Source organism: Lepisosteus oculatus, chromosome 10, assembly GCF_040954835.1.
Source record: "Lepisosteus oculatus isolate fLepOcu1 chromosome 10, fLepOcu1.hap2, whole genome shotgun sequence".
NCBI lineage: Eukaryota > Metazoa > Chordata > Actinopteri > Semionotiformes > Lepisosteidae > Lepisosteus > Lepisosteus oculatus.
The window spans coordinates 12,483,826-12,510,659 of record NC_090705.1 but is presented as its reverse complement, the minus strand read 5'-3'; the positions used below and the strand labels follow the sequence as shown (position 1 = coordinate 12,510,659).

The window sequence follows — 26,834 nt, the reverse complement described above, 5'->3', positions numbered from 1 at the left end:
TACAAAGCTCATGTTTTAATGAAAACCAAGCGACAATACTTTAATCAGAAAACATAATTGCTGAGTCAAAATGCACAGCTCTTCTACAAAATAAATGGAAAATGCCCTCTCCCTTATAATTAATTCAAACAACCAAAAACAAAACTCCATACAGTTCTATCTTAGCAGCAAGATCTTCATTATACAGTTATTTCATTTTCTATTTCAAATTAGATTAATGTTGTATTAATGATAAAAGTAAAACATCTCTATTTTTTGTGAAACTGTTATCATTAGCAGGTAGGGAGACATCTTCAAAGAACAAAGATCTTATTAATTTGAAATGTTAAGGCTACTACTAAACTATACTGTGTAGTTCAAAGAATGATACTTCTAGCTCTTTGACAAGGAACTTTTCTGCATTATGATGTGTTCAAACAGTGTTTGCCAAAACAGTCATTTGAATACGACCATTAAGAAAAGAAAGTCTATTTTATTTTATTGCATGTACAATAATGTACACAATTTTAGTAAGGTCACACAAGAGACCAGCAGTAATGATAAGAGGTATATTTGTGGTTACAGTAGCACATCACATTAAATTAAACCTTTCCCCCTGTGTTGAATCTCTGTTTCACTGGTCCATTTACAGAAAATAAGTAGTTGGATCTCAATGTGATATTTTGCTTTAATACTTAATCAGCACTGTTAAAAATACAAATAAAATAAATAATGTTTGTAATATCACAGTTCACCTGTTTTTTTTTTAAGAAAACAAGAGATATCCAGTTCACACTTTCTTAGCTTCTGAAAAAAAATCCTTTCAAAATTCTCAGTGAACAACTATTGACAGGATAATTTGCATCCCTAGGAAACAGAGGAATGTGTAGGTTTCGGTTGCAATTTCTCACCTAGGCACACTGTATCATATACCTCATCATAAATGTTACCCTTCTCAAAGCCCTTATAAAAACGTCCCTGATGGTTTCATTTGTTATGATTAACTTAAATATGATCTATTCTTCCCCACTTGAGTCTGTATCATCATTAATATAGTCTTCTTCTACAGGCATTCCACCATTCTGTGTACCCCATTCATCTTCATCATATTCAATACTGTCATTGTCTTCAAGGAGTTCGTTTTCAGGCTCAGGCCTGGCAGCAGCAGCTGCTTCTCCCCCTTCTGCTGCTGGAATGCCTCCTGGGTCTTCATTAGGGGCAACATATCCATTATTATTGGAAAAGGCGCCATTGTCTCTCGAGTCCTCCTCAATATAGACCTTCTGGTGGCACATGGGGCAGGTGTCCTGTATGTACAGCCACTTCCGGAGGCAGAGGGCATGAAAGTAGTGGTGACAGGGTGTGATACGCGCAGAAGTTGCAAACTCCTGATAGCAGATGGCGCAGACGTCCTCAATGTCTCTCAGCTGACCTCCTTTCACCTCCGGCAGCGAGTTGATTTTCTTCACTGCTGTCCGCCGATTAATGAAGGTCTTCCAGCCATTCTTGGCTTGTAGGTAAATGTTGAAGTAGGCATGGAGACACATCATGCACGCGCGGATCTTACTGCCAGATTCGAACATCATGGTGTAAGCTCCATTCCCAAACATGATCACCCCAAAAATGAACTCAATTACATTGCCAGTTGAGCGCACATAATACACATAGTCATCCAGCTTTTCCCATAAGACATTGTAGTAGCCATCAATCATGAAGAGTGTGTAGACAGTCAGGGACACAATGACCTTCAGACAGAGCTCTACACAAAATGCAGTCACAGCAAACAGCCAGGTATTTAGAATGTAGTGGTGCCAGAGGATGAAGCTCAGCACAATGGGCAGTACAAACAGACACAAGGAGACCAAGAGCACAGGGAAATGTCTGCGAAAAGACGAAACATGTGAGGCACTCAAAGACATCAGAACTGGATCAGTCATCCCATGAATGAAATGCAAGATGGCAGTCAAGAGAAGGCACATGTTTCGGCTGAGCCGGACCAGTCTCTCCTCAGGGTCTAGGCCACTAAGGCCAGTCTGAAGAGCTAAAATGAAAAACAACACAGGTGCTACGAAACCCAAGCGTTTATCTTCTTCTTCTGTGGAACCAATGAAAGCCAATATACCGAGCCCCAAGTAATGAGCAATGGAGGAGATAACTGCACTCATGCCCAGGACTGTCAAGGTTGAGTCACACCCACTGATGATAAGGTTGCACAAAACATCCCAGAAAGCATCCCAGGAGATCAAATAATTCCACTTTCCTTCTTCATTGTCCACCACTTTCACAACGTAAACCAGAATGATAGCTTGAGCTGTAAGTCTCGTGAGCCAGAAAACCCTGAGGACATCTGGGAAGCGGATCCTTTTCCAGGTGTCCTCCACCAGCAGCTGGAGTCCATAGATGCGATACATGTGCCTGATGAGCAGGTACACATAGCGACCTGAGTAATAGAACCACTTTATCTTCATAAGTAAGCAGACAACTGTGTTCACTACAAGAACCAAGCCTGAAATGATGGCCAGGAGCTGTCTCACATCCACTGGCAACTCCAAGATCAAGCCCCATATGGGGATCATAATGTCTAGGACAATTAGTGCAGCAAAGACTGACTGTACATTGAGGAGCATAACATGCCCAATTCCAAACATAAGCTGGACTGTGGCCATGCCCAGCCATAGTGTGGGTCCACTACGAGGAAGCAGCTTAAATCCTAATGCTGCTGTATAGTAAGCGCTGTAGAAGTCTATATGAGAGGTGGCGTAATAGTTCACCAGAAATGCGACGGCTCCCAAAAGTACTGCAAAGAAGATCATGTAGAACTTAAAGAGCGCTCTCTGGGACAAGACCAGGACAACACCTGATACCAAAACACCTGGAAAAGAAAGGAAAAAAATTAACTTGATTTATGATACAACATTATTAAAATTAACTTGATTTATGATGCAACATTATATCCTTATGAAAATCTGAATGAACTGAACTGAGAGCTACACATGTTCCGGCTGTGGCACTAGAAAAGGAAGCAGTACTTTGGAATGCAATATGTTACGTTGTAACACACATGATATTATGCCTGATGGCTGTTTTGCAGAGTGGAATTTTAGAACTTGACAGGTACAAATCGAGGTGGCACTCTTTAACACAGATTAACTACATTAGCCTGTATTCCCTGAACTGTCATCTGAATTGCTATGTTCTTGTGATAAGACAAGGGTATATACGAGACCATCCAGAATCAAAACTGACATTCAGATTTGATCTCATATTAATCTTTTGATCCAAAATACACGTTTTTAGTACACAGCAAAAATGATTAATTTCACTTTACTGTCCTGATAGTTATGATTTTCACTGTAGCCTATATGGTTTAGTTACAATTAACATTTAAGACTGTCGATCTAATTTCCTACTAAACAAATATTGTCTGCTAAAACTAGAACAATGAACTAATGCTTTTCTGAAAGCGTGATAAAACAACTCAAACCTAATGTTTACAAAGAATGTAAATCATCGTTTCAGCAGTATGAAACTTGCTCTTAAAGTTAAGATTTGCGATTACATATTTCAGGGCTTTAACCCATACAGATTTTGGAGAGAATGGGAAGAAAACCTGACTCCATAAATCAAGGAAATGTGGAAATAAACTGGCTAACAGAAATCCGTTTGAAGCATATTTCAAAAGTCAGCTGAAGGATAACATGAAGAAAATCGGACATCCGGTCCTAGAAACATATGCTACTGAAAACGCCGTCCATAAACTCATTTCTTAGGAAAATTAGACTTGCTCAAGACGACAGAGTTGAAGAGCTCCCTGTTTTATAAAATCTTATTGGCATTTAAAATCATCCGATCGCTGTTGCCCTTCCTAATGTTAACCCAAAACGAAGCGCGGGGATATAACAAATAAACGTAAACTATTCAACTCAAGACATTAGAAGCGCAGAAAGGCAGTGGTATTATCCAAAACAGCACACAGGGGAGTTTTTCACTCCTCTCGACTCTGTTGGCTACTCATGAACGGCGTGTCAATGACATCGGAACCGCAGGGAGTAAACCGAGAGGCCGGAGCTCCTGTTTGACAGGTGGCCTGGTCAGCTTGATCAGGTTTAACAACACGCAAGAGTGAATTAAAAGGATGACACACACCCTATCAGACGACATTTCATTAATACTTTAAATTCACCTTACCCAAAAAACGAATTAAAATCCGTACAGCAGTGATGGCCCATCCGGACCCAGGATCAAAATAAGAGTTAAAAATGGCGTCGATAATGAAAATACAGGGAACTCGAAAAGCCACATCCAGCACAGCTAGGGCCTGGTGGCCGATCCGGATATGAGGGGACGCCATGGGACGTTATACCAAGAGGACTCGGGCTCTCGGAGTCCAATGCTCTCTCGCCGCTTCTGATTAAACAAATTACTGAATTTTCTGAAGTTATTTTTCTGGATCCCTGCACACCGCCATCTTCACTGTCCTCCTGTTGCTATGCACGGAACGCGGAAGTAACTCCAATTTGGAACGTCATAGTGAATACGTAATTAAATGGAGCTCCTAAACATGACGCAATGGACTTGATGTCCAGTTGTTATGGCAACGGTCAGACAGTTCTGCTTTTTCTCTTAAGGTTCGTGCCGGATTGTTCTGCAGAAGCCAAGGAATGAATCCTCTGTAGCGTAGAAACCTCACTATCTCCTATTTTGGAAAAGTGCAAAGAGATAGACTACAACAATATCTTTTGTAATTTACGGAAGATAGCATATTAATAGCATATTAATAACAAGTTCCTACGTTTTCTCGCAGGAAGACCCATTTAAGAAGTCCATCTCAATAAAGAAGAGAGTGTACACATGTGTAACTAATACATTGAAAGTCGTCCATTAATATTGTGAGTAGGAGTTGCTTTTAAGTGTCATTATGCTTCTGTATCAAGGCAATCGAAGTATAGGATAATCAGTGAAACTGCAGCATGCCTACTACTAGTAGCATAAGCATTCCCTCAAAAGGCTCCCTATTTTGTTTCTCGTCTTCCTACCCTCAAACACAATGCTAAAGCGAAAGTGTAAATTCACAGCAGAACTAAAAAATAAATTTCCTTGTTTTCGAAGTGGCAGAGAAGACCGGGAAGCTGAATGTTTGGTGTGTAAGCCTGGTACGTTTGTCTCCGTGGCAAATCAAGTTGTACTTGACTTGCAAGCTCAAGTTGACTCAGACAAACGCAAAAAGGCAATTCGAGGAGAAAGTTCGTTAACCAAATTGTTGGCACGTCAAGGGGAAGAAAAGGTCTCCATAACTAAGAAGGTAAGCCAGAGAAAAATCTTAGTAATTATTTGATATTGTAGCGAGACGGGGTCTGTGAGAATGCAGACAGGAATTCAGGCTCTTTTTAGAATGGAAACTGCTCTTTATTGCCGGCACAGCAGCAAAGACAGCTGGAGACAGACAGTGTAACCAGGGTATAACACACTAGGGTCACCTAGGGTACTGAAACATAGGTATAGGGTAGTTAAGTGGGTACAGGTATAAAAGGCTGTAAACCGGAGATAATTATACATATGACAACCCAACAGCCCACAAAAATGTGCAACTGCACCAGATGTTCAACCCGCGCTGGCCAGTCGCCCTCAGTCCCCCCTCCCATCCTGCCCTTCGCCGTGCACCTCAGCTAGACGCTCTTCGGCCGCAACGCCAGGTGAGAGCGCCACATTGCCACCACCTAAAACATCAAGTGTCCCACCAACGATGAATAACCCAGCGAGGCCGCACACTAAATCCTCCAGCCCCCGTGGCGCCCGGTGAACTCGCTCGCTGCATTGGGGTGGAGTCTGGCGGTCTGCTCCCTTGGCCCCCCCAGGCCATAGGAATCTGGAACTGGCTGCTCCCTGGGATCCGCTGCGCCCTCCTATTAGAGCGTCCCCTCACGAGCCCTGAATGGAACCAGGCGGTCCCAGTGCAGGACCACAACCCTCCAGTGGTGCCAGGGAGCCACTCCTGCTCCTGGTTGCTGCTGCTCGTCCCCAGAAAGGGCTTGAGGGGGTCACTCGCCTGCTGGTAAAACTGGCACTTATCTGAGTCCGACAGGTGTTGGCACTAATCGCTGTCCATCCCTCCCACTGCTGACACAAATGTAGGGAGACAGGGTCGGTGAGGATGCAGACAGGAATTCATGCTCTTTTTAGAACGGAAACTGCTCTTTATTGCCGGCACAGCAGCAAAGACAGCTGGAGACAGACAGTGTAACCAGGGTATAACACACTAGGGTCATATAGGTACAGGGTAGTTAAGTGGGTACAGGTATAAAAGAGTACAGTATAAACCGGAGATAACTATTTATATGCAACCCAACAGCCCACAACAATGTGCAACTGCACCAGATGGTCAACCTGCACTGGCCAGTCGCCCTCAGTCCCCCCTTTGACTCCTCCTCCCATCCTGCCCTTCGCTGCGCACCTCGGCAAGGCGCTCTTCAACCGCAACGCCAGGCGAAGGCACCACAATATTATTATTTACAGGCACCGAACTTTTCTGTACTAATACCTGATATACAGGTAGATTTACCAATGAACATAAAACGTGGGATATTTTGAAAACCTTCTCCATCTCCACCCCTTTCCCAGATAAGGCAATAGGAAAGTTCCTCAGGATGTCTTCTATACCAGTTCAACCTCATGGTTCTCATCACCTGTGCGTAACCCAATGGATGTAACCCAGTTCCAATGGGTTTGAAATTTCACTTTCTGTGCCTTGTAATCACATTGACAGCCTTTTTCATATCGCACTGATAAGGGCACCAAGGAAACAAGTAGCTATTTGTGATTAGTTAATAATATTTAATTCATGTTGAAAATAAAATGTTAATTTGATAAATTTACAATTTATTTGATCTTTTTTTTTACAAAATCACAAGATGGCAGCAGTGAGGGGTGCCATTTCTTTCAGAGTAAAGCGGTTGGTGTGTAGCTCTTCAAGTACTATGACATATCGTTACTTTTCTATTACCATGGTGTAAAGCTTAGCAACACCAATATCACTAACCTATTAATACGTATTTAGATATCTTACAACCTCATCTAAAAGTCACATGACTTATATTAATTACAAATAAACTGGAAGTCAACATTAACATAACATGCATAATACCATACAAGTGACCATATCCCTACTAAAAACTATTAAACATAGTACATTAAAAATGATAAATCTGATAAATCCAAATTAGGTGTCATACAAACAACAAACTTAATGCCTTTTAAATTATTTTTTATTTTCTTTAAAAATATATATTTGTTTCCCAGAAGCAGCAATCAAGAATCATGTTCATCATGGTTCCTGTATGTGGATTCCAGGATTTTCAAGCTGCGAAACAAATCTGGAACAGTGTGGTAGTGAAGACAGAAGCCCATACCACGTTGTCTGGTGTGAGAGCAGCTCTAGTCGGTATAAGCCTTCAGCTTCCTTTGAAGAAGACCTTTATGGTATTGTTGAAAATAGTGTTTGCCAGCTCAAAAGGATCTTCTTCTCTTGCTGCAGCCATGATCTCTAGCACTTGACTGTAATGGGAGACATGAATGTTTTCATATTTTCAATTTTTAACTCATTAAAAAGCTCCTAAAAAATACCTCATTTGAAACTCAAGCACCAGTGTTTCACACACGCTACAGTCTTTTATTTGTAGGTGTGGGGGTTATATTATAGTTATGCACATGAGCTCATAGTACTGCGAAGTCTTTTAATTGAGGCACACAGCTCCAAGTATCACTTTGGTCTGAAAATTTCTAATAGGAAATTCTGAATGGAGTTCAAAGATCAAGTAATAGTTCAGAAAACCATATCATTTTACGTAACCATCTCTTGCTAAAAGGTGTACCTTTAATTTTTTTGGTTTTGTTATTTCCTCACTCCAGAGAGCTCCTGAATTCCTAAGACCACTCCACAGATTCTGAAGAGGCAAGTCTGCATTCACTACAGCATGGGTGGCTCCTCAAAAGTTCATGCCTAAGGACACTGGCAGCAGCCAGACAGACACCAACTGGTTCGAGAAAAGGCATGTCTGTGAGAGCTTCATCTGACAACTGTAACTGCAAGAAATGAGTTTTGAGGGCAAACTGTGCTTGGATTATGAAATTGTAGGCTTGTGAGGAGGTAGAAAAGTACAATTACTGGCCAGTTATTCAAACAACTGCAGCAACATATACAGCAACATGATGTAATCACATGATTGTTTCCTAGAGCTCAATACATGATCTTTAAAGCGAGGAAGTCACAGAAACTGAATGCCAAGGTAAGTCATTAGAAAAAAAACAACATTGTTATTCTCTAAGATGACATTTGTGGATGTAAATGTTGACACAGGTACTACAGAATCATGCTCGCAGGTTCTGATTAAAAGCCTGCACAATCTGTTGCATTTACTTATGTTTTAAAAATAATTTCCTTTGCTTACGTACATTATATGGCAGGGCTCATTTCTGTCCTTTACACAATGGCCTGCTTCCCATTTCTTCTTAGTAGGAAAGGTAGTTTTTATGTACTTGAAGCCTGCATGACTGTTCTTCACTCCACACCATGGAGCATCTATGTTACACAAGAAGACACAATCACAAGTAGTAACCATTACAGACACATGACTTTCAAGCCAACTGCACCACTTTTCTCTGAGCTGTCCAATTTTTTCCTACATGAAAGAGTCTTATTCTAAGCATGTTTGATTTAAACCAATATTTTGATAGTCAATATAAAATAAAATCTCAGACTTTAAGCATTTAATATATTGTGCATCTTTTAAAAATCTTGCCCTTTTGCCTAGATTCTTTTTATAATTTCTGTCCCCAGTTATACTTTTCTGTTGTTTAACTTATGTCACTTTAAAAAAAAGCTATCGTATAATAATAATAATGAAAAAAAGATTCACTTTTTAATTTGTGAAATAAGTTCAACAGAAAACTTTTCTGTTAAACCAAAGGATTCAATAAACCTGCCTCTGTCATTATTGAAGCTGATTTCAGTTCTAAAGAGCTGCACGTACCAGTTTCAATCATCAGTCTTTCAGAAGGAATTGACTTCATGGCCTCAACATTTTCTTCTGTTTTCAAGGAGCTAAAACAAGTGTGAGCGCGCTGGTGTCAGTATTGAATTTGACAAACGTGGAGTCAGTAAAAATCTTAGTTTGTTCATTTACATAATATAACTCAATATAGCGTTACATGTTCAGTATATATATAGTATACTAGAATACAGTTAAAGTAGGTAGCTGTGTTAGCATGCATAGGCTACAAAGGAATAAGTAAACATTTATTTCATGCTAAAAAGAGAAGAAAGGAAACAATGTTTCAACTGTAGACTTCTTCTGGTTGGGTCTCTTTTCAGGTCTTCGGGTGTAATAAACCTTTGAATAAACCTTTACTTGTTCCTTTGCAGCCTATGCATGCTGACACAGTTACATACTTGAACTTCTTCAGCCTACTTCTGTTGCGACCCACTATGCCTTCTACTATAATATATATAGTTTAATTTTGAATTTTGGAACCTACCAGCCATTTATTCCAATATAAAGGTCTAGATCAAGAATAGCTGCTGCCTCTTCCTTCGTACCATCAAATGAGTGCACCTGTAGCAGAAGACAGTACCATGAGGTCTACTGATATTCTAACCCCAAAAAAAATCCTTTTGTGAGTCATTACAAAATATGCATGAATCTTGCATAAAGGCATGAAATGGCCAGTTTCCAGAGAAAAGCTTATATTATTTTTTAACTGACAACCCACTGAAGCAAAGCAGATGTGAACCTGGTCAGTACCTGGATGGGAGACCTCCTGGGAAAAACTTAGGTTCCTGTTAGTGGGGCCAGCAGGGGGCGCTCACCCTGCAGTCTGTGTGCATCCTGAAGCCCCAGTACAGTGACACTATACTGTAAAATAGTTGCTGTCCTCTGTGGTCATTAAAAATCCCAGGGTGTTTCTTGAAGAAATTAGGGGTGTTACCCTGGCATCCTGGCCGAATTTCCCATTGGCCTTTACCAATCGTGGCCTCCTAATAATCCCCATTTAGATTTAGCTTCATCACTCTGTTCTCCTCCCCACTGATAGCTGGTGTTTGGGGAGTGTACTGGCGCACTATGGCTACCGTTGCTTCATCCAGGTGGATGCTGCACATTGGTGGTGGTGGAGGGGAGTCCTCATTATCTTTAAAGCACTGGAGTGGAGTGTCCAGAAAAGCACTCTATAGTGCTTTTAGTGTATAGTGTAATTAATTATTATTATTTTTGTCCTAAGGTATATTATTATTCAAAAATGATGTATCCACAATTTGTGCCTTTTCACTTACTTGTGATGTACAGTATTAACATTCATACATATAAATGAAAGAGCACCTGCTTACAGTATCTGTAGTGTAACAACTTCTAACCCCCATCTGTCACTCCTCTGTCACCCCAACGCACACGTAAAACCATAGCAATCTTGTTAGCTTTTTAATTAAAAATAAGCTAAACAAATACTTACCACCCCCCCAACACATCTCTCTCTGTTTCTTTTCATGATGTCTGTTGGTGTAGAAAAGCAGGTGTCATGTATCAATCAGAGCCATGATACCTTTGCATTCAGATAAACATAAATGTACAGTACCTAAAAATTCTTCATGTGAGTTTCTGCAATGGAGGAACATGGGCAGTTTTGTTTCTTCGGCCACGTCAAACTGCTTTTCAAAGTACCTTCAAAAAGTTAAGGAAAAAAATAATAGTATTATAAATATTTATTTTCTTATTTTCTAGAGTTAAAATAATTCCTTTAAGCAATATCTGGAACTTTTTTTATATGGGAAAAGCATCTTTGTATACCATTGTCCAGAACGCAGAAGCAAACTTATTCTAGTAAGACTGAAGTAGAAAATACCTGCATGTGTACTTAGAACTCAAAAGAGGAGGTCGCTCTGTACACAGACACACATGGGCAATTAGAACAGGCAATTCCCAAATCATTGAGAAATAGCTAAATGAGATTTTTAGAACACTGTACCAAATGAGCAAAAATGCACTAAATCACTCGTTATTTAAAATTCTCATGTTCTTATATACACCGAGACTGTGCTGTTCACGAAGGTAATATACCATGTACCAATACATATTATTTTTACATTTCTCTAGTTAATGGTAAAGTAGATGTACATTTCTGATGTCATTTTCTGATATACTGCCCTTGTCACTTAGTTTCTTCAATCATCCAAGAATGTTACAAACTCTTACTTGCTCCTGGGCACATTCATTTCTTTAGCATCCCTCTTCTGGTACTCCCCGCAAGTACTTTTTAATGCTTCCTTGCCAGTAATTTCTTATATACTATTCCAACTTACTTTCCTCTCGAGATATTGGGTGGTTCACCATTGAGCACAATATTAAATCATTTAAGAATTCTTTGTAGCTTTTAAGTAATGTTTTTATTTTACACATATGTTTTTCACTAGGTGACACCTGCTTTTTCCTCCCAGATAGATAAAAATGGTGACTTCCACAGATTTAGTTACATGTCTTCAACCTTCAAATAAAGAGCATCTTCACACCCACTTTGCTTGTGGCTTTATTCAGTGCCTGTATTTGTATTTGTAATTCTTCACAGTTAAGTGCAAATACCATGGTGTCATCAGACAATTGTCAATACATTAAGTAAATTATTTTCATTTTGTATCCAGTGTTAACTCAATTAAAAACACCTTACAAAACAGATGCATTTTTCATTATTTACAATATTTTCACTAATAGAACTTCAGATGAAAGCTGAAGGTTTTGTATAAGAAGAAACTTCAAAATGTTAGCCATTTTAATGTGAAAAGATGAAAATGCAGTTGGAAATATAACTGAGTATTTACTTACAGTAGCTGGGTTTCTTTGGGACAAAACTCCAGTCTGTCAAAATCTGGAATTACAATTACATTTTACTGAATATATACTATATAAAGACTTTAAAATTTAGAAAGACTTATAATCTAATAAATTATAATCTTATTAGATAAATATTTTATTAAACCCAGTAAAGTGTCTTTATATGTGCACTACACAGAACAAAAACATGAATTTAGAAGACCTTTACATCACCAGTAAGATTCCACTAATGCTTCACAATGTTACTATAGCTGACAAGAGTCAGCACTACATTGCTGCCTATTTAAAACTGTTAATTGGTTATTGTAAGATGAATGAGTCAAAGGGTGATGGTTTCTTCCTCTTGCAGATAGGAATATGCAAGCTATCAAAGTAAAGGCCAGGAAAGAGTCCCCAGATTCATATATTTTTTAAAATTTCTTTCTGGTCTTTAATTCACTATATTAATCCAGCTTTTGATGTGCAAGTTGTTGTTTTCTCTCAGAAAAAAGTGTATTAAGGGCACTTTCTTCTTTTCTGAATTGTGAACTTTTTAAAAAGAATTTGTTTTTAAAAAAAAGACAAGTATTATATTAGCTATAGAGGTAAAATGTTTTTGCTTCACAGATAAGCAGCTTAGTTTAATCACATAATGTTTGCTTTTGTTCAGATATCTTAACAGATCATTTGAGGTTTAGTGAAGAAAGCTAATAGTTTGCTAACAAAAAAAGTTCTGAGATTAATATAGGCAACCACATTCATTTTAGTATTTCTGAATTATTGTGAAGTATTTTTAAAGAGTTCTGGTCATAATGTCAGCTAGATTTTACCGAAACCAGTTTTCAGTTTGTGAATATTATCTTTAACGTACATTCACAAATTAAATTATTTGTATTTATTATATAAATATAGAAAGATCCTAGAAACAGTTTTTACTGGAGACTCCAGCAATGTAGGACAAAAAACCATGCCAGGATCCATGTTTCATTAGGAGATGAAGTAACCAAAGATTTACAAGCCTGAAAATCATTTAACCTCTAATAAATGAAGAAATATTAGAATTGTATACAAGAAACTTTGAAATAATGTATAAAACAAAGAAACTAGTAAAGGTTTATTCCATGGTGAAATTAGAAGAAAAGAAACACAACGTTTCGGCTGTGGAGCCTTCTTCAGGTGTCACCCAAAGTGCCGAGGAAGGCTCCACAGCCGAAACGTGTTTCTTTTCTTCTTGTTTACTTGATCTTCTTTACTTGTTCCTTTGCAGCCTACACATGCCGAACAGCTATCTACTTAAACTACATGTATAAGACAACATTAAGTTCATTTTCTTATGTTTTTGAATATAGCAGATCCCTTTACAGGTCCCTTACTTTTTTAAGAAGGGTCTTGAATTTTAACTGTGATGTGCAGTTGTGGTGTAAAGCACAGTCTATATGAGACAAGTCAGTTTTACAAGCACACCAATGTGTCTTTATACTTAAACACCAAAATTAAATTACTTTCCAGCAATAAGAAGAAACCTTAATACGTTCTTATACTATTCTGTGTCATAATCTACTGAGCTACCACTAATTTTATATTACCTTCTGTGTAATTCGGTGTATTACAATTCACTTAATTGTTTTCCCATTATAGCAAAACAGCCCCAGGTAAGACTTCTTTTGGCCTGACTACGTGGGGTCTAGAGAGAGAATAGATTAATATGGCACAGTACATTGAAGCCACTACGTAAAGCATTTTGGTAACGTCTGTGTTAAATCACCTTACCTTCCTCATCAGTGGCTCTCGTTCAGTTTCAAGAAAATATTACAGTTTTAACAGACTTGTTCATTATTTTAACAGGAGAGTGCTTTAGGACACAGAATAAAACTATAAGAAGAGCAAATCACGCATTGAACAATAAGAAATAAAAAAGACTGGAAAAGGTATAGGACCTACCTAGGCCACACTCCCCAATCGCCACTATCTTGTCCTTGTTTGCTTTGGCCAATTCTTTCAGGTCTGCCAGGTACTGATCAGCTCCATTCTGCTCAAACTCACCACAGCGGGTGGGGTGGCAGCCAACTGTGCTGTAAAATTCATCTTCACAAAGAAACCATAAGTCGTTCAAATAGGACACACGATGCACTTGAAAATGTCCATGTGACTCCGTAATTTTGCTGTAATAGTAAACTCTCCGGTATTTAATTTAAAAAAAATCACTTAAGTCACCATTCTTTTAAAAATTCTCAAATTTTTCTAACATTGTCTACATATAACAAACCATCAAGTTTCTGACAAAAAGAAATCAATGATATGGGAACCAATTACCTCGTGTTCGTGCCAGTTTTAAAGCATCTTTACTGTCCTGAAGACTGCCTCCTGTTATCATAAACTAGAAATTCAAACAAAATATGTTTAAAGTAATCCCGGGGCTCTCAAAAAAAAAATCATCATCAACCCTCAGAAACATGCAACACACAAACTGAATGGCTTACCTTATGGATTCCTATTTTAACGGCTCTCTCTATCACCTGTGGAAAGTCATCTGAAGTACAAAAATGCCAGTTTTGAAAAACTGAGTATTGTGATCCAATGTATTTCAATAAAATTATTATTATCCCTTACACTGATATATCACTTTTTCACAGGTAATGAAATGTTTTAAAAATGTGACAGAGCCAAAAATACAGCCCTCCTAGACAGTTTTATTAGGAAGACAATCAACATGTGAGTGGTGAATTCTGCTCTGTGTTGCAAAAAATAAATTTATCACAGCACTTAGCTGTATTGCTTCTACCTGATCTTTCAGTTTCATGTGTATGTAAAAAAAACAACAATATATTATAACCCCCAAACTATATTACTAATCAGTTCCTCTGAGCTTTCATTCCTTCTTAGGATTTGGAAAAACATGCTGCAGAAAAAGGTCTATGTGTAAGTGTGCTGTGCAATCAACTTTTTTATTCTGATAAGACATTTAGGATTTTTCCTTCAGTCACTGCAGGGAAACGTCTGTCTAATTTTGGTCAGACAACCAATTAATTATTTTCCTGAAATCTTTATAAACCTTAGTAACAGCGCTTGTTTAAAAATGTGAATAGCACGAATAAGTTGTCAGAATCCTACTGTATTATGGACGCGATACCAACCTTGATGTTTTTGGTTTCCCCTGTATATTCCTCGAAACATAGAATCGGTCAGGTTGATTCCGATATCTGAAAAGCATTGTAAAACACCTAAGTGGATTTTCAATAATTCTGTAGTAAACACGGGCATAAACAAGATCTGATATGGTTCTGAAAAAAGATGCACATGCAAATAACGATGCTAGTAATGAAATGTAATCAATATAGAACGTTAAAAATAGAAATAAAACTTTATTTAAATGTATACCTATGTACTATAACATATGATTATCGATCTTTATTTTTTTATTTTAAGACCCTTGTATAATATTCTTACCTATAAATTTAAACTGTGCCATACTTGCCCTTTTACAGCCGGCAATACAAAACCCACATGCAGACTTCAAAATTCCCATAATTCCGCAGTCACAACGGAACCGTACATACTGCAATAAATGTGCATTTATATTCGTTTAATTTATTTTTTCTAAAATTGTAAATTAAACTTAAGAGGCAGTCAACCCTTCCACTTCATAGGTTTTGGGTCCTGAGATCGATTTAGGTGTCGTATCGATAGAGTAATAGCACTGTACGAATTGCTCCTATGGGCTATTTATGAAGTTCAAATCTGACATTTCCTGATTGGCCATAATTCCTCCGGTATCCCACAAAGCAGTGCACTTGGTGAAGGTGAATCCGGTCGAGGGAGTTGGGAGGACCGCAGGAAAGATGGCATCCGCCTATCTTACCCACCAACAAAAAGTCCTTCGGCTGTACAAAAAATCCTTGAGACATCTCGAATCGTGGTATATATTTAGGTGAGAGCAACGGCCAATATTATTTTTTTGTAAGGAAGTGTTTTGGTGTGAATACAAGTATGCCGCAGGCCACCAGAAACAAAAACTACCCTTTGATATAATCTCATAGTATGTTATCTTAATTGCTCAAAAATGGTTGTGACATTTTTAAATCTCTCTCATATTTTCTACTTTGTGTTTTCAGGTGCGTGTATTGTATTTAATGAAAATACATTGACAAACCATGCCTGGTTTATATGGTTAACCGTGCCATGATAATAAAAGGTCATATACGTACATTATAGATATTTTCCATCTCACTGGGCTTCCAGTAGTAGACTCACAAAACTGCTTTATTAATTTAAGATACAATAACAATGGTTTAAGGTGTTTTAAGAGCATTGTGTAAATGATTGCAGCAGCCACTATGATTAAAAAAACGTTAAGAAGCTCTTAATTGTATGACTCTAGTGTGGGTCAAATACATTTCCTTCTCATGCTGCAGTATATTTCGTGTTTGTAGCTTATTAGCTGAAAGAACGATTTTTGAAAATAACCAAAATGAATGAAATATCTAAATATAAAAAATCAATCGATGGGCAATCGTTGTAAAATATTAGCATGTGTACTTCATAAGGTTTAACCCTCGAAAGCATGCTCTCAGTATTTTCTGACGAATTGATCACAACGGCACATGAGTGGTTAAACTGATTATTCTTTTTTTTTGTTCTGTTGAACTGGACATCTATGGGAACTTGATCGCATAAGATATGTTACAAATGAAGGAGTCCGTTGGGCTCGTTTCTTGATATAATGTAGGGTATTGCCTTTAACACGATGTCTGGGTAATTTGTTCCACATTACTATAACTCTTTGTTTGGGTAAGCATGAAGCTGTTCACAGTTTTTAATGCACTTCTATGTAGTTTCCACTTGTGCACACTGGATTTCAGAAGAAATCTTGACTGTCATTCTGAAGACCTGCATCGTGTTCCCTTGTTATCTTCAAACACCATGGGACACCTTGTGGTTATGATTATCAGTTTATAATAATAATAATAATAATAATAACAATACAGCTTACATTTATATAGCGCTTTTCTGGACACTCCACTCAAAGTGCTTTACAGGTAATGGGGACTCCCCTCCAACACCACCAAAGTGCAGCATCCACCTGGATGATGCGACGGCAGCCATAGTGCGCCAGAACGCTCACCACACATCAGCTATCAGTGGGGAGGAGAGCAGAGTAATGAAGCCAATTAATAGAGGGGGATTGTTTGGAGGCCATGATTGATAAAGGCCGATGGGAAATTTGGCCAGGACACCAAGGTACACCCCTACTCTTTTCGAGAACCGCCCTAGGATTTTTAATGACCACGGAGTCAGGACCTCGGTTTTACGTCTCATCCGAAGGACGGCACCTGTTTACAGTATAGTATCCCCGTCACTACACTGGGGCATTAGGACCCACATGAGCCGCAGGGTGAGCGCCCCCTGCTGGCCCCACTAACACCTCTTCCAGCGGTCTCCCATCCAGGTACTCCCGTGTGCCATATTTATCTTTTTTGTCTGTCAATATTAGACATTTAAGATTTTTTTTAAGTTTGAAACAGACATCTAATTGAACAAGCTAAAAAAATTCCAAACAAAAAAAAAAGGGATGAGCTGTTACGGTTTTGTTTCAAAGCATTCAGTATTTCTGTTGTTGGTGTTACGGAGTGTTACAGAGTTTCCTCTACTAAAAACCCAGTTGATGAGATGATGATTGTATATTAATAGAAATCCTGCTTAATGAACAAGGATCGTAAGTTAAAAATATTCATAAGGGCACAAGCAACAACTATAAGAACATTTGGGTGAATGCGTTGCAAATTCCATTGCAAATGGTTGCTTTCTATGTGATTTCCAGGGATATATACCGATTCCACGCATGCTTGCTGAGAGCCCGCTTTGACCAGCACAAGAATGAGAAAGATATGGTGAAAGCTACGCTGCTGCTGAAGGCTGGTGAGGAGGAGTTTTGGGAAAAGCAGCACCCCCAGCCCTATATCTTCCCTGACTCTCCTGGGGGAACCTCCTATGAGCGATATGAACGCTACAAGGTAGGTGGCTGTGAACACTTGACTTCCCACGAGCTGTCAGATGATTGAATTCTCCCTTTACACTGTCTCACCCTGATGTTTTTTTGCACACTGCTTGGGCTGAGTTTTATTTAAGTTGAGCATTATTTAACTTTTTTGTTATTGCTGCTGTTGTTCTGTGTGAAAGTTGGTGTTTCCTTAATGTTTTTGTATTGAGGCATACATGCAAATAAGCATTTCATTGCACTTGTGCATATGACAAATAAAATTGAAAAATTGCTCTGGCCGTAAAAACCTTAAACCTAACTAACTTCATCTTAAATTGGCTCTTACTTGTGTACGATTTGGGATTATAGTAATCATTGTGCTGTTACTTTATATACAAGCACATTTACATAACTGGATGATATTAAAAAAAGTTGATTTCTTAACAGTTCTCAGATTATACATGTGTGACTTTGTTATACTGTAATTGTAAAGTTTGTCTAGATGAATTTTCTATTATATCTGTTTATTGTGAGAGTATGAGATCTGTGGATTTCAATACTACTGTACTCAAGAGAGGCATTTCATTTATTTACTTTATGCATAAAAAGCACCAGGAAAATTGCCTTTCTTACCTTACTGCAATGTCTGGATTAAAGAGTGCATATTTCCCTCTGGTTAGGTACCTGAGTGGTGTCTGGATTACTGGCATCCCTCGGAGAAAGCTATGTACCCAGACTACTTTGCCAAGAGGGAAATGTGGAAGAAACTCAGAATCCAAAGCTGGGAGAGAGAGGTATGCTCTTCTATATCATAAAAAATATTTAACGGTTAATTTTTTCCTCCTCTTGCCTCCTATTAGAATATCTCGTTTGTATTCAGTCTATGTCACTTCCCATAGAGTCTCTAGCCGGAGGAAGGTTGGGGCAACTGGGAGGCCTTTGACATTGTGTAGTATAAGGCCACTTGCCATTGAGTGCAGCAGAAAAAGAGAATTCTAAGTGAAATTCAAAGGTATGGACAACTTTGCACTGTTATCTCAAAGCAATGTAAACTCAAGGTCACTCATAAAAGTCTCTTATCTGTAGCCAGCCAAGGATCCCCATCTGGTTTTACATTCCTGGCACAGCCTGGCTTTCAGCCCATCATCATGAGATTGTAGAACGTATCCTAAAGGCTGTGGATAGACTTGCAGTCAATATCAACCATGGAGACAGTAGAAACATATGTTAAGGGGTTCACCAAGCAGGGTAGGCACCATCAGTCTATATGTGATTAAAGCCCTCCAAAAATAAAATTAACAGAAGAAAAACATCTGGGTCTTGCTGCTGTAAAATACGTTTATGGCAAACAATTTGGAAGTGTTATGGAGCAGCCTATTGAATTGAGTGTAGGATTGTGTCCACTCCACTTGAACCTGCACAAACCACAGCTCCTATTGGCTAGCTTGCTTTCTTGTGAACCCCTAATCACGTTTAAATTTGACACAACTGACAGCGGAGAGGGCTAAAGACATGAGTGAGGGGCAGACTGCAGCATGGATTCCTTTTCCGCACTTTGTTACTTTAATTATTTTGCTATTTTTTATCCTGGCTTCCCTCTTGGAGAGTAATTGAACATTCCTAACCTAACTTCTTTTCTTTCTCTTGTGTAAAACCCTATAAAATAAGAATCTGTCACTCTTTTTTATATCCTTGTGTGAATAGCTTGTGGTTTCCATGTTTCCTGGTTGTTCTAATTTTTCCTTCTATATTTTAATATAATTTGCATGTCCGCATTTGTTTTCCAGACATTATCCACCTTTGAAATGTACTTTTGAGGGTATAATACACTTTTGGGAAAAATAAAGTTGACATGAGAGTGCAACCACTATTGTGGATTACCGAGTTCAATTTGGTTGAAAGCAGCTGTTCCCAGTTTCTTTAAATGCATCCAAATAAACACTTCTAAGGACAGACTTTTAAATTGACCCTTTTTCTCAAACGCATACTCATATTTACAGGTTTAAACTTGTACCTGTTTAACCTGGTAGATTATAAATTACTTCTTTCCTATCTTCATTAATGACAGAGATTAATAGTGCATTATTTTAGGATTTGTAAGTACAGTATTACATTATTAAGCACTGTAATATTTTAATTTGAATTATCTTTGTCTTAAATTTCCTACCTGATTAGATTAATTATCTGTGAGTAGGTGGGTTATGCAGTCTTGCTTCTGGTTATCTTTAGTTGGATTTTGGTTAGATTGTGTCATTCTTTAGACTTTTTCATTTTTTGTTCCATTTTCTGATGAAGGAATACGTCAGTAAAGGAAAACCACTAAATTCAACCTTTTGTACCTAGGGGGAAATGTCTGTGGGACAGGTCTTCTAAAGAGAGAATGGGTATCTAGTATTAAAAAATGGATTTAAATTAACCGTTTGCCTTCCTCTCTGATGTTTATCTGTACAGCATGTCCTCTCTATCCGAGCATGAACATTGAGTTCACGATCTCCAAGCCAAGACCCCTTAGCTTCTCAAAAATGGCACCATGTGATAGTTCTGCAGCATTTCAGATCATGTTCATATAGTATATAACATTGGTTTTGTAGAACTACTGTCTAGGGATCATAACCATGGCTTTTATTTCTACTTTTACAGATCCAACAGTTGCAGGAGGAGACCCCAGCAGATGGTCCCAAGACTGAGGCGCTGCCCCCAGCTCGCAAAGAGGGCGACCTTCCACCTTTGTGGTGGGAGTACGTCACCCGCCCACGAGAACGCCCTACGTGAGCCCAGAAAAGAGCAGGGGCCCATACAGTCCAAACGTCATTATTGAAAAACATACATGTCGGTTTCATAATGTACAGCTGATTCCCCTAGTGTAATCATAATAAAATTGAAACCAAGAAGTGAATTTTTATTCATGTGTTCATATCTATCCAACTGGATGTGGCTGATTGTGGTTTTACTCAAGTTGATCAGGATAAACCGGGGACCACAGAAGGACAAATGAAATGCAGAGATGAGACAAGGAGAACTCGTATTCATATGAGTAAAAATTGACTTTGGTTAAAATATCTTTGTTTGTTGCAGTATTCTTAGAATTCCTAACTACACTTCAAAAGTTGTGATTTTATTTGTGACTTGAGAAAAATATTACCCTTTTGACATCATGTATCAATACAAATCCACAAAAAAGGGTTTCTAAAACGATACAGAAACAAAAAATTTATTTATAATTATTCTAATTCAAATCAACATGAACAGAAGTATTAAAACCTTTTTTTGTTCCAAACAGCAGGTTAAGACAAAGACTTTTTTATAATTTCTCTTTAACATAAGCTGAAGCAATCATTACACAGAAAAGGGAAACAAATTACAGGAACTGACCAAATTTACAGCCTGTTGAGAACTCAAGACGGCACAGGGGAGAGGTCAACTCTCATGAACTAGCATCTAAGCCATTAGAAACAGTCTATTAAAGTGTGACAGTCTGCTTTTACAATATGCAAAAACACAAACCTTTTAAACTACTTTTTATATTTTAATCAGCTTACACATTCACACAGAAATTTTGGCAATTTTTAAAAATGTTTATATTGTGATATGCTCAAAGTTACATACCTAAACATTAACAGCTGTACTTAAAATTACAGCAATTATACAACTAAAGGTTTCTACACTGACAATATCAAAACATTTCTGTAATATGAGACAGTAACCACTTATAGTTTTAGCATCATATGCACAATGCATCAGCTACTTAGACTACTTCAGAATTCTCTTTCGGAAGCAGGTCTTTATAGAAATTACAATAGACTTCTGTTTCCTTAAATTGCCTTTCAAACCAAGGGCAGGTTCAAAACTGGATAAGAACTGAAAAAAAAAATGCTATCACATGAAAAGTGAAATGAATATTTCTTCACGCACATTTACTGGCTTTGAACACAGTCCAGCTGATTTCCATGACGATAAACACCTGTTCAAGTTCAATAGTGGATATCAAATCTTGGGAAGGCATCAGTAAGTGATGTGCAGTTTCTCAAGAGACTAAAGAATTTATCTTAGAGAATAGACATTTAGCTTCAAATAAACTGCACTATCTGAAATGCTTTGTACTTTTTAAAAAAATGTTCACGTGATCTTCCCAGTTAACATCTACTCAAAGGGAGCATCTTCACACATTGTTTCGAGAACTCTGCAGACTGCTTCAGTAACACTGCTTTCATCTCTTGTTGACCAGTGGCTTACACTAAGATCCTAGTACACAGCTTCACAATGAGATGCTAGTACCCTCATAATGCCGAACATAGCACATGATGGAAGTAACCTGGTTCTTCTGAGCTTTCCTGTTTTAGGGCAAGTGGTTCTTTTATGTCAGACTCCACAGCACTGCTTCAATGATGTGGTCCAGTGCATTAAGGAAACAAATTATTGACTCAAGGTGATTTCAAAGAACAATTCTGTGGAATATTTTGACTATTGCAAAAGCATCACCCAGATCCTTAAACATCGTAGGGCTCTATTAAACATTTCAGGTGTCAGGTCAAGCTTTTGTCTGAAAGTATTAGAATACTATTGAAACGCTCTGCACAGAAAACAATACTTTAGGTGTGTTTTGAAATGGGCCAAGAAAGCACTATTACAATAGAACATGTTACGGTCTTAAATAATGACCTGTTATCGGTTTATCAGTCTATTATCAACCAGAGGCTAAAGTTAGCCACTCTGAGCTTACAAGGGTGAGTGATGAACAATGTTGAGTGGCATGTTTTAGTTCTATGTTTGTCAGAAATGTTAAATATTTGGAAAATGAAGGTTAAATAGCATAGCTGGGCTGCTTTGCAAATGTCTATGCTTCAACTAAAGAAGCATAGAAAAGAACTCAGAAAACAACTGTAATATTAATGAATTATGATTCTGGATTTCACCCTTACCTTTAGAATGTGAAAGTCAGCCACATCAGGTCTTCTAACCTAACCCAAACTGTGCAGTCACAGGGAAAAGGGGGTTTATACTGATAAATACAAGAAGTGAAGAGAGAATCACAGGGTCTGGGTATGCTTTTCTGTCACCTGTGATATACCTCAACAATACTGTACAAATAGTATATATCTAGCATTAAAACTAATTTAAGGCAAATTTATGAGCCAATATGTTTCAGTTTAGAAGAATACAAAAATAAATGTAAAAACAATAAATAAAGCCCCTGGATTTCCATTTCTAGTTATATTTACAATTTGACATGAATTTATGAGTTTCACGGCTACTGCTCCTTCCAACAGTGATTTCAGTGCTTATGCCGAAATTATACCAAACCTGGGTCTTACAAAATACCAAAAAATATTTTTATCATTACTTCTATATATATATATGTGTATCATTTCAAAATGCTTTAGTTTCTACAAAGTATACGGTTTCCTCAGAAGAATAAAGAGATGTGATATGATATTCAGCCTGATCATACATTATCCTCAGCTTACGGAATTAAGGCCGCATGCAATATGATCCATTGTTTAGTGTACAGAGTGAAGAGAAAACCAACAAACGTAACACAAAACTCTGTATAGGCTACAAAAATTAAATGCCATAATCTGGCATCAGATTTAAAACAGAAAAGGAAACTGTTTACAGACAAGCCATTGGCTAATGTCTTTCCTTCCAGGTCTGTCATAATTTCAAATTTTTATTTTCTTAACAGCATCCTGTTTTGCCATGACACATTTTTCAAAATATACAGCATCAAAGCCAGGTTTCACCTGCAGAGTATTGCTTACTGTTAGCTGGTTACGTGCATCACTTCTCAAAAAGAGTACCCTTCTAAAACTTTAAAAAAGATTGCTTACTACTCAAGTACAATCATTAAAAAAAAATCATAGTTCACACCCGCCATGTAGGCTGTAGTCTCAGATCTTTTACAATATACTGTAAAAATTCACAATAAATTCCATCTGTTGAAATTAAATTAAACTCAGTCATTTCAACACTTTCAAGAAGAATTTGGCACCTTCAGGTTCATCAGGAAAAGGAGCAAGAGAAGAAGGGATCAACATAAATGATTGCTAAAGATGAAAAAACTTATATACAAAATTAAAAGAACAAAAATGGATGCCTGTTTTTAACATTTCTAAAATATTCAGTATCTTGCCTTCCCTTCTCCCCAATCTGCAACACCTAATCTTCAAAAAACAGATTTTTTTCAGATGATTACTGGAATGGACACAGCCTCAGCTGGCCCTGTTGGAAAGCAGTATAATATTCAATCGGTGGCGCGGGGAATGTTCATTTACGCAATGCGGGGCGCGGAGCGGTCGTTGGTCGTCGTCTTTTTCAGTTTGACCCCACGCCGGATGGCAAGGAGCATGTTGTCACCCTGAACGTCGGGCAAGGCTGTGTCCTGGGCGCTGTCTTCAGACAGGGTCTCTTCCCCTGGCGTGGCCTGCTTGATGCCGCTGTTGAACTCGACGACACTGCTGGGCTGTGGGGGAGGGACGGGGGGGTTAATGGATGCCTTGCCACTCCAGGACGAAACCACCACGCCTCCCCCCGGCTCACCCTCCACCACTGGTGCCATGGGGGACTCTGGGGTGGTCACTTGCTCTATGCCCTCCCCACTGCTAACCCCGAGGCTGCTGGGAAATCCCCCTGGCACGTCGGGCACGGTGGGCGTCTTCACTGGAATCACGGGAGTCTTGATGGGGATGGGGCCGGCGCCCACTGTGGCGCGGCGCACTGAGGGCTTAGTAGAGGGGGTCCGGCGGATGGTGGCCACTCCTGGGGTGACCATGACTGGTCCTGCGTTGGAGGGGATGCCAGCAGTGGAGGCGGGCCGCTTGGCCTGGAACATCTTGCGGTAGGACTGGCTAATGTCGCTGTTGCGCGGGATGGTGGAGGATTTGTCGAAATCCTGCTGCTCTACCTCCTGGTCCTCACTGACTGAGAAGTAGTCATAATCTGACACTGAAGCGAGGAAAAAAAGGTGAAAGAAAGATGAAATAGGACTTTTAGCTGTGATCTGGCTGTTTTTCTAATATTTCCAGTTGATCTGGGTAGTGGTTACCATCTGTTAAAAACATTTGCACACCAATTGCACTTTATTGGAGAGTGAGAGGAAGGATTTCAATAAAGAAAAAAAAGAAGCATCTCTAGAGTACTTTTCCTATTTATATGTATAAAATACAACAAGTAATTTCACTGAGAAAGGATCTAATACTGTTAAGAGATTGGACCATTTGTAAATCATCTAGAAAATAAAGATCTCAGACGTAAAGCAACATTCTTTGGGTAAAACTGGGAACATTACTAGAAAGCACCTGAAGATTAAGTGTCAATTTTTTTTTAAATCATTTAAAGGTCATGGGTTGGCTTGGTGGTGCAGTGGTTAGCTTTGCTGCCTCGCAGTGCTGGGGCCCTGGGTTTAATTCTGGACCTGGGGAGCTATCTGTGTAGAGTTTGTATGTTCTCGCATGTGTTCACGTGCATTTCCGCTGGGTGCTCCAGTCTCCTCCCACAGTCCAAAGACATGCTGGTGGCCAACTGGCTCTGGTGTGAGTGTGTGGATATTTGTATCTGTGTTTGCCCTGTGATGGACTGGTGTCCCTGGATGTATTCTGCCTTGTACCCATTGTTTGCCAAGATAGGCTCTGGCTTCCCTGCAACCCTGAACTGGATGAAGCTGTTAGAAAATGGATGTTTGGATCATTGAATAAGTGATAATGGCATATCCATGTTGACCTTTTAAAGCAGATGTGACAGGGAGCGCAAGTCATGCCTGTACCTTGTGAAGGGATAGTGTCCTCAGAGCAGCAGGGTGTGGTGGTCTGGGTGCTATAGCCACTAGAGCACTGCAGGGAGTCCCGGCTCGAGCGCTGGGTATCCAACTGAAGCCCACGGGTCAGAACCAGAGCCAGTTCCTCATGAGCCTCCATCTCCTCGCCCTGTTGACACACAAACATGCTAGCACACTCCCAGAGCTGAACAGGTTTTCGTTGGTTGAAATGATGAGGCCAACCAAAAGTCATTGTCATTGTCAATGGTGCAGGTGAACAGACGAAGATGATGTACAGATCCAGCATGTGTATAGTTGTTTGTGTCCTGCGATTGGACTGGTCCAGGCTGTATTTTACCTTGTGCTCTTTGCTTGTCAGGATTGACCCTGTACTGGATAAAGCACTTCGAAAATAGACTGAGGTATAGATCCTATGACTCTGTGCTCTTTAATATAAAAGCGTCAGCTTTCTACCACACATCAGAAAGTGGGAAATAGTAAAAGATATTAGAACTTCCTTGAGCTACAATTCCCCAGTGGAATCCACCAACATGTAGGAATTTGCCAGTTAGGTATTTCAGTATTGGGCTACAGGTTTTCTCTTTAATTCTGGTATTGTGCTCACCTTGGTAGACACAGCCATACTCCTGGGTCTCTGGGAATCATCCACAGGAGTTGTCTGCCCACCTGTGTGTGCAGCTGGGGCACCAGCATCAGCTGCTTCACGCTTCTCTTTGCGTCTCTGTAAGGTGTTCACCATGGGCTGATCATAGGGCCCTGGTTTCGCCCAGTCCTGCATAGTGGACCACAGGTAAAAATAAGAATCATCAAATAAGCATCCACAAACCACATTTTTATCTGTTGTTAAATATGGACTTAATTTACAGAGTAAAGAGACCTGAAATCAATTAGTTTTTTTAGATTGTGATCTGAAGAAATCACCACCATCTTGCGTGCGTTTGCATCAATTTCAGCTCCATTTTAGATTATTAAACATAAACTTCTAAAATGCTACAACTATGAACACCAAAATCCACCACCATCAAGAGCGATATTAAAAACCTCTATTTGTTTGCCAGGTCTTTTTTGCTTAGAAATGTCACTTTATTAGCTATATAACTGAAAACAATGAGTATGGTACAATACACTGATGAAAACTAGGTCAGAGTGCTGATTAAGCTTCTGAATTATAATTCTTCTTGTTTGCTTACATACACTGAGTAAATGGTAATACAGAGGCAGAACTTTTCCTTTTTACAAAATACAGAATTTTATG

General features: G+C 38.8%; 4 protein-coding genes across 11 annotated transcripts in view; 1 reads left to right on the top strand and 3 right to left on the bottom strand.

Annotated features, from left to right (window-relative positions):
• rnf139 (ring finger protein 139) lies at positions 1-4,490 on the bottom strand. Its single transcript, XM_006635939.3, has 2 exons — positions 4,168-4,490; positions 1-2,851 (listed from the first exon to the last, which is right to left on the bottom strand). The coding sequence occupies exons 1-2, from the start codon at positions 4,328-4,330 to the stop codon at positions 996-998; spliced, it is 2,019 nt and encodes a 672-aa protein (XP_006636002.1). The 5' UTR covers positions 4,331-4,490; the 3' UTR covers positions 1-995.
• A 2,733-nt stretch (positions 4,491-7,223) lies between these two features.
• On the bottom strand, positions 7,224-15,592 carry tatdn1 (TatD DNase domain containing 1). 2 transcript variants are annotated; one of them, XR_001479597.2, is made up of 13 exons: positions 15,279-15,592; positions 14,966-15,031; positions 14,312-14,361; positions 14,145-14,208; positions 13,773-13,916; positions 11,844-11,886; positions 10,603-10,688; positions 10,480-10,520; positions 9,511-9,587; positions 9,006-9,076; positions 8,428-8,554; positions 7,848-8,058; positions 7,449-7,530 (listed from the first exon to the last, which is right to left on the bottom strand). XR_001479597.2 is itself a non-coding variant. In XM_006635940.3 (12 exons), exons 1-12 carry the CDS (start codon positions 15,355-15,357, stop codon positions 7,428-7,430), a joined length of 951 nt encoding a protein of 316 aa, XP_006636003.2. In that variant the 5' UTR covers positions 15,358-15,589; the 3' UTR covers positions 7,224-7,427. The 2 variants fall into 2 exon arrangements, 1 of the variants encoding a protein (XP_006636003.2); XM_006635940.3 differs by lacking the exon at positions 7,848-8,058 and having other exon boundaries at positions 7,224-7,530; positions 15,279-15,589.
• A 26-nt stretch (positions 15,593-15,618) lies between these two features.
• Positions 15,619-20,704, top strand: ndufb9 (NADH:ubiquinone oxidoreductase subunit B9). The gene is made up of 4 exons (XM_006635884.3): positions 15,619-15,759; positions 17,650-17,842; positions 18,489-18,602; positions 20,449-20,704. The coding sequence occupies exons 1-4, from the start codon at positions 15,671-15,673 to the stop codon at positions 20,578-20,580; spliced, it is 528 nt and encodes a 175-aa protein (XP_006635947.2). The 5' UTR covers positions 15,619-15,670; the 3' UTR covers positions 20,581-20,704.
• A 299-nt stretch (positions 20,705-21,003) lies between these two features.
• LOC102697438 (MTSS I-BAR domain containing 1) overlaps positions 21,004-26,834 on the bottom strand; it is a 71,126-nt gene continuing 65,295 nt past the window's right edge. For all 7 annotated transcript variants that reach the window (XM_015357662.2, XM_015357665.2, XM_015357664.2 and 4 more), the window contains 3 exons: positions 26,184-26,351; positions 25,568-25,727; positions 21,004-24,750 (listed from right to left, as the gene is read on the bottom strand). In XM_015357662.2, coding sequence (XP_015213148.2) covers positions 24,077-24,750; positions 25,568-25,727; positions 26,184-26,351 — 1,002 coding nt within the window. In that variant the 3' untranslated portion in view covers positions 21,004-24,076. The remainder of the gene's footprint in view (positions 24,751-25,567; positions 25,728-26,183; positions 26,352-26,834) is intronic.

Coding starts and splice junctions, on each gene's coding strand:
- rnf139 (XM_006635939.3), bottom strand. CDS start 4,330: ATGGCGTCCCCTCATATCCGGATCGGCCACCAGGCCCTAGCTGTGCTG. Junction 2,852..4,167: donor GATTTTAATTCGTTTTTTGG/GTAAGGTGAATT, acceptor TTTCTTTTCCAG/GTGTTTTGGTATCAGGTGTT.
- tatdn1 (XM_006635940.3), bottom strand. CDS start 15,357: ATGGGAATTTTGAAGTCTGCATGTGGGTTTTGTATTGCCGGCTGTAAA. Junction 9,077..9,510: donor TATATTGGAATAAATGGCTG/GTAGGTTCCAAA, acceptor CACTTGTTTTAG/CTCCTTGAAAACAGAAGAAA. Junction 7,531..8,427: donor AATGAGCCCTGCCATATAAT/GTACGTAAGCAA, acceptor CTCCCATTACAG/TCAAGTGCTAGAGATCATGG.
- ndufb9 (XM_006635884.3), top strand. CDS start 15,671: ATGGCATCCGCCTATCTTACCCACCAACAAAAAGTCCTTCGGCTGTAC. Junction 15,760..17,649: donor GAATCGTGGTATATATTTAG/GTGAGAGCAACG, acceptor TGTGATTTCCAG/GGATATATACCGATTCCACG. Junction 17,843..18,488: donor AGCGATATGAACGCTACAAG/GTAGGTGGCTGT, acceptor CCCTCTGGTTAG/GTACCTGAGTGGTGTCTGGA.